The sequence below is a fragment of the Benincasa hispida genome, chromosome 4, assembly GCF_027475165.1.
Source record: "Benincasa hispida cultivar pf3 chromosome 4, pf3_genome.v1.1, whole genome shotgun sequence".
Lineage (NCBI taxonomy): Eukaryota > Viridiplantae > Streptophyta > Magnoliopsida > Cucurbitales > Cucurbitaceae > Benincasa > Benincasa hispida.
In genome coordinates this window covers 36,806,613-36,815,857 of record NC_143481.1, presented here as the reverse complement: position 1 = coordinate 36,815,857, position 9,245 = coordinate 36,806,613, and the positions used below count along the sequence as shown (strand labels likewise).

General features: G+C 34.6%; 1 protein-coding gene and 1 long non-coding RNA gene across 2 annotated transcripts; one reads left to right on the top strand and one right to left on the bottom strand.

Annotated features, from left to right (window-relative positions):
• Positions 1 to 1,139: 1,139 nt before the first annotated feature.
• On the bottom strand, positions 1,140 to 3,093 carry LOC150036675 (uncharacterized). The gene is made up of 2 exons (XR_016529025.1): positions 2,878 to 3,093; positions 1,140 to 2,801 (listed from the first exon to the last, which is right to left on the bottom strand). It is a non-coding gene; the product is annotated as an uncharacterized LOC150036675 (long non-coding RNA).
• Positions 3,094 to 4,080: 987 nt separating this feature from the next.
• On the top strand, positions 4,081 to 8,944 carry LOC120075325 (kinetochore protein NDC80 homolog). Its single transcript, XM_039028618.2, has 5 exons — positions 4,081 to 5,280; positions 5,715 to 5,961; positions 6,230 to 6,376; positions 8,328 to 8,537; positions 8,674 to 8,944. Exons 1-5 carry the CDS (start codon positions 4,169 to 4,171, stop codon positions 8,725 to 8,727), a joined length of 1,770 nt encoding a protein of 589 aa, XP_038884546.1. The 5' UTR covers positions 4,081 to 4,168; the 3' UTR covers positions 8,728 to 8,944.
• Positions 8,945 to 9,245: the final 301 nt, after the last annotated feature.

Below are 9,245 nucleotides of genomic sequence, written 5' to 3'. Positions count from 1 at the left end.
TAACTGTTGGACATTCCACTAAAGACCGATAGTTGCACTCTTCGCACTACAGATATATTTCTGTGTCCGTTGGATATAACCAGCCAATAGCGTGATGACCTTTCATAAATTGCTCGTAAGTAAAACTAGGCCAAAATTACTTATTGTCCATGTAGTTACACCTAACTCCTTAAGTACCATTGATTCCTCTAATGAACAATAAATCATAGTCCAACTATGACCAAACTCTTCTCGGAACAAGAGAGGGTATGACGTCAAATTGGTCAAGCCCCGAAATAAGCTCTTAAAAGAGCAATTTATCTACTTTCCCCGACGTCAAGGAAGGAGTGAATTCCGTTTGTGTAGTTGTGTTTCCAGATCCCCAATCAGACGAATCCCCAAAATGGTAGGCTTGTTGAGTCGGCGATCAGGTCACTCACACTTATACAAATCAAAGGACCTCCTTCATAAGCGTTCACAAATCACTCAGGATTTAGGTCATGTCACCTATGGTCATCCTGGTGAAATGTAAGTCTCTATTATGAACGGTATTATATAATTAGAATAGTCATTTCGTGATCCGGTCTTATACAAACTCGTTTGTATACAATACCCTTACTCACATGTCTCCATATGAATGATCATTTGTAGCACTTTACAATAATTGTAACATCTACAAAGCGGGTAGTACTCATAGTGTCACCAAGATAAGGTATCCAACCTTATCCATCTACTACAGACTATTTAGGTTATCACTTAAACATGATTCACATGTATGTCTCTACAGACATGTTTAAGCTACAAAAGAGATAACCTTGGATGTTAGTTTATTGGTTTGTGGGTTTAATGTTACTAAATATTTCATATTTTATTAAATAAATAAAATGTTTATACAATACAATTACAAACTACAGGATCCTACGAGATTTAAGACACCAACTCCAACATTCCCAACATCTGACTTAGCTTGCATTAGAAAAACTCAAGTATACCGTGAAAAATCATCTACTAACGTGAGAAAAAACTTGTAACCAGCATGTGTTGTAGATTGAAACGGCCCCTAGATATCACAATGCAAAAGATATAAAACATTAGCAGAGAAGTGATTATGTGACTGAAAAGATAGATACTTTGCTTAGCCAAAGGGCAAATGGAACAAGTTTTCATGAAATCAGATTTAGCATTCATATGAGGCAACAAATGTTTCACAGAAAGAAGGTGTTTGATAGATGGACGGCCTAGCCGATTATGGCAAATATCAACACTATTAGAATGAGAAGAACAAGAATTGACAGAAAACTTCTTGTTATAAGAATTCTTTATTGTAATAGAAGGTGGTAAAACAATACTTCGAATCAAGTATAAGCCTTGTGAAAGTTCAACTTTGCCGATCATCTTCAAAGAGAACTTGTCCTGAATCACATAAAAACATCAACAAATTGAACCATTAAAGATAAATTAGCTGCGAAAGCACAAACCGATATGAGGTTGAACCGAAAATATGGCACAAACAAAACATTCCGAAGAATATGACCTTAAAAAATACGTACAGAACCCACAAACTCAACGGAAATGCGAGGTGATCAGGTAAAGAAATAGTCATGCCAGCGACAGGGGTAAGTGACAAAAAATAATGCTTGAAGCAACAAATATGCGTGGTAGCACCCGAATCTAATATCCAAATATCAGGAGAATAAGGTGAGAAAGAACCACAAGTACCTGCTGTATGGGATAAAGCAAGAGATGAAGTCAATGTCTCAGAAGTAACCTTATTCTTAGAGATATAAGTTTAAAGTATTGCTAAGAGACCTTGGCACTATTTAGGAGTTAAATTGATCATAGAATCTGAGGAAGATGCTTCAGGCGTAGAAGAATTAGGCTTCGACTGATAAAAACCATGTGGATAACCTTGTAGTTTATAGCAATGATCAGCTGTATGACCAGAGATATTGCAATACGTATAGACTGGGCGCTCTTTCTTTTTCGATGTAGTAGATTTTGCAGCGAAAGTTGTTGAAGAAAAATTGGCAGCAGAATAAGAATTGATAGTAGGAGAAGAGCCTTTAACAAGAAGAGCAGTGGCACTGGTTAAGGAAGGAGATGGAGAATTAACAGAAAGATTTCATTGTTCAACTTCCTGGGTGACCAGTGAAAAGGCTCGTTGAATAGTTGGCTCTGGCTCCATCAACAACAATTGTGTGTGAATTTGAGAAAAAGAATCATTAAAGCCCATGAGAAAGGCCAGACATATTCAGTCTGAAAGTGATCAAGAAGATCCTTAACGCCTTCACAAGTACAGCGAGCACAAGTACAAACCGGATAATATGAAGCCAATTCATTCCACAGAGTCTTCAATTTTGCAAAATATGTTGTAATAGAGTGTTGATTTTGAGTGGCATTAGAGAGTTCACGACGTAATTGAAAAATATGAGGACGATTCTTACGTTGATATATTTGTTGAAGATCAAGCCAAATTTCTCTTGCAGATTCAAAGAAATTGACATTGGCTGCGATTTATTTGGAAAGAGCATTCAAAATCCAAGTTATTACGACACTATTACAGATAATCCATGAGTTATGAAGATCACCGGTAGGTTGAGGAAGAGAACCATCAACGAACCCTAGCTTATTTATCACTGTAAATCTAAGGATCATCGAGCAGCTCGATGATGTATAATTGGATTATATCAACAAATTTGAAACCAGAACCAAGCTTGTGCCATCCGAATGATAGAGAAAATATAGATTGGTGTATTGCTCAACAATGGATTGAGTGAGAGAAGAAGGTGGATTCGTTGTAGAAGACGAAGAAAGGGGAACATCTGCCATGAGAAAAAATCAGAGAAAAAAATCAACTAATACCATATTAAGAAAAGTTGTAAATAAAACTTCACTTACTTTTATTAATGAAAACAGTGGGCTTTATATAGCCAATCACAATAAGGATGAAGTGAGAAAATAATTACATGTAAAATAATAAACTACCAGACTATTAACTAAAAATAATTATCTAAACCATCTTTAATAAAGATAGTTGGAATCTTCAAATGCTTGAAATTTTAGATGTTTGATATTTGCAAGAATTTTTCTGAATAGTTAGAAAGCAACATTTGTTTTTGCATCATGTTTGAATGAGAATATCTCGATGGTGTATTATTCCAACTATACACTTTTATTTTTCATATAATTTATATATTGATTTTATATACTTAAATTTATATTACATTTTGTTTCTTTAGCCGTTTAATATGTTATTGAAATGAATTTCATTTATATTAAATTTACATGATTTTTTTTTTAATTCATAGGAAAACGTTAACTTTTAACTTTAAGTTTTCATTTGGTAACTATTTAATTTTTTGTTTTTTATTTTAAAAATCAAGTCTATAAATGCCTATTCCACATCTAATTCTTTTTTATTTTTTTCAATATTTTCAAAAACCAAGATTTTAAAAATTAAAAAAAAAAATTGTTTTTAGTTTTGGAATTTAAATAAGAATTCAACTCTTGCACTTAAAGAAGATACAAACTATGGTAAAAAAATGAGAGAAAATAGATTTAATTTTCAAAAACCAAAAAACAAAAAAATGAAAAGATTATCTAACATGCTAAACTTTTAATTTTATCAATTTGAAAATTTGGACGAATTTGTGTTTGATCAAGGTTTAAAATATCAATGTTGATAGAAATATTGAGGTCCTAATTTTATAGAAGCTTCAATAGAAATATCGATAAAATATCAATTTCAATGTATATTTCTAGAAAAATTATAAAAACAAAAAAAATAAATAATAAATAAATTAATAAATAAAAATTTTATGATTTTCAAAAAAGTCAATATGTATATTATTTATATTAGTAATATTTTGATGATTATTTTTGTATTTGGTAAATTTTCTACCTTATAATGAAAATATTAATTCACTTCTATATCAATGTCAAAACTTATAAAAATCTAAAAATATCGATAAAAACATAAAGGTTTCGACGGAAATTTGAATTATGGAGAGATGATATTGGTGGAATTTCACTGGTATGCCACGTCAGTCACATCAATTATTGAAATTACCACTACAGGAAACAACGTTTGATTATTTGCAAAAGAGCCATCCCAATTTCACTATTTTACATATTTCTCAATTTTGAAATTTATACCCGCGGGAGACTGAAGACACTGACCGGAGACAAGATGAAGATGAAGAGAACCGGCTGCCGCCATCGAAAGGGGTCTTTCAATCCTCCGCCGCCGCCTACTCCTCAATTCCGCCGCGATTCCGATGTCAGCTTTGCCAGTAGCCGCCCTTCTTCCATCGGAATGGCTCGTCCTGCCGCCGCCTCCTCCTCCATCAATATGTACAAAGAGCGAGCTGTTCAAATTTCCGCTGTCAACTCCATCAATTCGTCTCTCAAGGAGCTCTTCTCTCACTCCTTCAACGTAACATTCAAACCCTTCTCTCCTCCTTCCCTCAAAGATCTCACTGATACCATCCATTTGCTTCTTCAATGTCTCGATTATCACTCGACTAAGCTTGAGGATGATCTCCCCATTATCCTCAAATCTCTTGGTTATCCCTTCAAAATCAATAAAAGCATCCTCAAGAACCCCCCTGCTCCTCATCAGTGGTACCAAATTCTTGCCCTACTTCACTGGCTTGTGCAGGTTTCTGTTTATAACTATAACCTTGCAAACGATTCGAATTCGTTTATTACGGGTAACGATGTGAATATATATGCGCTGAATAACTATGTACAATATATACGTGGGGATGATGATTTGGTGGAGGCTTTGGATCAGGAGTTTATGGAGCGGTTGAAGAAAGAGAGGGATGATGTTGTTGTAAGCTTGAAGGAATTAGAGGAGGAAGTTAAGGAGCTCGAAGCAAAAGCTGAGGCCTTGTGGTCGAATCCCTCGCAGAGGGAGATTCTTGAGAAGCAGCAGAGTCTGCTTGAAGAGGATGTGAAGAAGTTCCATACAATGATCGCTGGGTACAGTGAGAAGATGCAGGAAATTAAGAAGAATTTGGAGGAAAAGGAAAAGGAGTTGGAAGTTAAAGTGCAGGAGAACAAGAAGATTTGTGAAGAGCATGGAGAGCTGAGGAAGAGGGTGGATTCTCAGATGTTTAATAATAGAGATGTGGTAAGGATGAGGAGAGAATTGCAAGCTGTGGAGAGGGATATCAGTGATGCCGAAGTCTCCAGGAACGTGTGGGAGGAGAAGACATGGGATCTTCATGCAGCTATGGGGAATAAATTTAAGGAGCTTGAGGTCATGGCTATAGAATGTAACCAGGCTATGAGGAGGTTGCCATTCTTTCCCTTTTCTATACTTATTGTTGTTATCATATAGTTCTCGTTTTCCAATGTGTCAAACTTTATACCTTCATACTGTAGAATCGAGTTTAAATTTATTTCGACGGATCGTCCTTTTGAAACCATTATAGACAAGAATCTTATCGACTGAGAATAAGTTTTAATTGTATTGAATTGTTGTTTGGGGTTGTTTTTTGATTTGATTGTTAGTTATGCTCTTCGTCTCCTCTGATTTTATTTTCGTGAATTCTGCATCTTATGGAACTTATCCATCTCAAATGATACTTATGAGCATAATCTCTTTGAGTTTCTGAAAATATTTTGTTAGTGAATCCTAAATTTCTTATACTAATTGTAATTGGAATTTTTCCTTACAAATTTAGCATAATTACTTTGTTGATACAACTTCCTTATGTTGTTATTAGATTAAAGCTCGATAATTGTCATCAGTATTTCCTGAATGCAAAGGGGTCAACACCAACTGATGTGATGGGGATTGACTATAAGACAACCGTTAAGCCTGCACTCGATTCCTTTGTAGAGGACATAAAAAAAAGTTCCATGGTGAAGTTGGACGATTTGATTTCTCTCAGGAAACAATCAAGTGAAAATACTGCTAAAATTGAGTCGAGACACAATGAAATAGCTTCCCTTCAATCCCATATTCATGAAGTAAGCACATGATATAAAGATATTGGCACTTGATTCAAGATGTGTTAGTTGTCTTACTTTCTGCATGTTCATTTTTTTATGCCTACAAGCGAAGTTTCTAAACACAACTTGCTGCCAGACTTGAAACTTGGCTGCAAATAATTGCAGTAAACTTCATTTTAATTCAACATTTCTCTTTCCATTTTGTTGATGAAGGTTTTTTTTGGGTGCTAGGAGCTATCTCGTACTAAATGATTTGCTGATTGTGTTAATGGTTTCTATCTTCTAGGTTGAAACACAACTAAACTCCTTAAAAGATGAAATACGAGATCATGCATTGAGATGCTCCACAGAATCTAAGAAGATGGTTGAGGATGTTCAACAAAAAGCTCATAACTTAGATCTGGTGGAAAGAGAAGCATTGGAGACTTTGAAGGTATTATACGGCTACTATAATTGTTGTCTTAATTTTCCTTTTTTGGGAGTGGGGGGTTAGGGCGTTCAAATAGTCTTTTTCTATGAAGTTGGCCCTTTTTCTCTTTCTTTTGGATACCTGGTGAGCAATTGGCTATGAAAGAGGACTATTATTTCTGTGGGCTAACACTTGATTTTGAAAAACTGACATTTTAGTATCTTACCTTTAAGAATTGGTTCTAAAAGATCTCTGGACCATTAGTTGGTTAACTGTATAATGATTTGGTAGTTAACTTGCTGACTAGCTTATGTGGCATCTCTCTCTCTTTCTTTCCCTACCCTTCTTCCTCATTTGCTCCTTCTCCTTTGTCTGAGTGCAAAAATCCGTTCACTTTCCTTCACTATAGAAAACTGTCTTTGCCCAAACCTCTCACTTTCTTCCCCAAAGCTTTTAACCATCAACACTTAAAATAAGTAAAAAAAACTTGTAATAAATCTAAGAGATAAAAGAGTGTGGGAGTGATGAAGGAGAAAGACAAGTGTAACCTTTTGTATTCTGTCAATGCAAGATGTAAATGTCTGACCCTACAACATCTGGGTGTCAAGGAAACTTGTAGGATACTAAATTCTAGGTAGGTATCCACCATGGATTGAATTCATTCCCTTTTTGACCTTTATCAAACTCATGCCCATTATTTATCACTAGGTCAACCCATGATGATTAAATGCAAGATGAAAATGAGAGAGATTTTAATATTAGCTTTTAAAAAGAGGGATAACCAGATAAGTAGAACTCATCTAAAGTGTTGTGAGTCATTCACCTTCAATCTGCTCCATGATTCCATACTTATCCATAAGAGATTCCATCCCCCCTTTGATCTCTGCCATTGGGCTAATTAATTACCCCTTCCAAGTTCCAACTAAAATCTAGCGTGAAATCAATCCAACACTAGCAATGGCAGGCTTACCGGAAGAAACGACTGGAAGAGACGAAGGAGAAAGGGAGGAAGAAGAAGGGTAGGGAGAGAAATGCGATGTAAGCTAATTTTTGTTTCAACTCGTTAAAAGTCATGTCTACAAATCTAGTCAACAAGTTAACTGTCAGATCATGATTGAGTTAGTTGACTAATGGTCCAAGGACCTTTTAGAACGATTTCTTAAAGGTCTGGGACTAGACTTGTTGGTTTTTGAAGTTCAAGGACCAAACAAAAGTCTATCCTCAAACGAGACCAATCAGAAGTCTATTCTCAAACTTAAGGACCAAGAGTGAATTTTACTCTTCTTTTCACTTACATATGGGAGTGAAATGTCGGAATTATGTAGTATATTAAACATTATATTTGGGAAATCATGGTAATGAGTTGAGGTAATGAGAATAAAAATTGATTTATTGATAACTTAACTCTTTTCTAAAAATTGTTTGTAATTAAATCTAGATTTAAATGGCTACAATTAAATCTAGTGTCTGTTCGATTCTTAGGTTTTTAAAACTGACATTTCATTCCTTAATATTTGAGTTTAGGTTCTATTTGGTTCTTAATGTTTAAAATGTGACATGTTTGACTCACACACTTTGAATTTGATTTTTTATTGGTTCTAAAGTTTGATATTAATTCATGGTATGGTACCTAAGTGAGTTGATTACTAGTTGATATGTCAATGACTAATAGTTCAAATATACCGACTAGACTTTGCTAATATGTATTTGTAAATAAGTTGGATTAGATTTATCCAAAATCTAGATGGACTGGTCATCAGTTTTTCATTAACACAACCATGTGAGTCTTCTCAAAGATTTCTATAAGCATTGTACCGTCTCATTGAGTCTTATCTTACACCTAAACTAGGAGGGAAGGCAGTTTAGTATACTAGTAGTTATAAGACTTTCCACCACCTCAGTTTCGTTTATTAAATTTATTTTATATGCTAGAACCTCCTCTAATCTTACTGTCATCTGTTGTTGTCCTGTGAAGAATGCCAAATTGAAGCATGAGGAAGCAATAAAGCAAGGAGAAGAAGAAATTCAAATATGTGCTCGTGAACTAGTTTCATGTGTTGACTCTGTCTCAGAATATAAAGAATTTGTTAGTTTCAAAATTTCAGATATGAAGAGCTACCTCTCCAACATTGCTGTCGGTATCTCTGAGGCTTACAAAAATTCTTTGCCTGCCCTGCAGAATTCGGTACTACTTAGTTGAGATTTTTCTATTGCATTTCATACATTATGATTTACAACTATATTTATCAGTAAATTGTTCTCAAATTTTTTTCTACTGAGTTTGTTAGCTTACCCTTTCTTCCTAACATTTTTTCTATCAGGCGTTTGAGTTTCCAACAAGCCTGCTAGAACTTTTATCGGCCACCCGACTCTGAGAATTTGCCTGCCATTTTGAATGTGGATTACTTATATACGCATCTTTTTGTAAATTGTAGTGATTAGCACTTTTTTTTTTTTAATGATTCTGTACAATTTCTTTTTTTTTTTTCTTTTTGTAAATTGAACCATATATATTTTTTCTTTCTTCTTTCATTTAGTATAGATCTTGGTCAGATTGTGCCTTTGTATTTATGAAATGATTATTGGTCAGCATGTCATGAGGCGCACGTGGTAGTAGAGTTAGAGTTTGAATATAATATTTGGGAGTGTATATATTACTTTTAAACCATAAAAGTTTTATTAGAGGATGTTTTTTTCCCTTAAGTTGACAATGAACTTCCTTAGCTAGTTTTGATCTATTGTGGACAAGTTGTGTCCTAAGTGAGTAGAGTGATGTCTGGCATCTCAAACTAAACAAACCCGGGGAGTTGTTAGCCATTACCTTTGTTGGGCTGTTGGTTTGGATATTCTCTCTCATTTATTGAATATTGTCTTTGATGAGATTCTCAGCCCC

What these genes read in the sequence shown, in the direction of transcription:
- LOC120075325 (XM_039028618.2), top strand. Translation starts at nt 4,169, where the DNA reads ATGAAGATGAAGAGAACCGGCTGCCGCCATCGAAAGGGGTCTTTCAAT. An exon ending in TGTAACCAGGCTATGAGGAG is followed by an intron (nt 5,281 to 5,714) that starts GTTGCCATTCTT and finishes TGTTGTTATTAG; the next exon opens with ATTAAAGCTCGATAATTGTC. An exon ending in AAGCATTGGAGACTTTGAAG is followed by an intron (nt 6,377 to 8,327) that starts GTATTATACGGC and finishes TGTCCTGTGAAG; the next exon opens with AATGCCAAATTGAAGCATGA.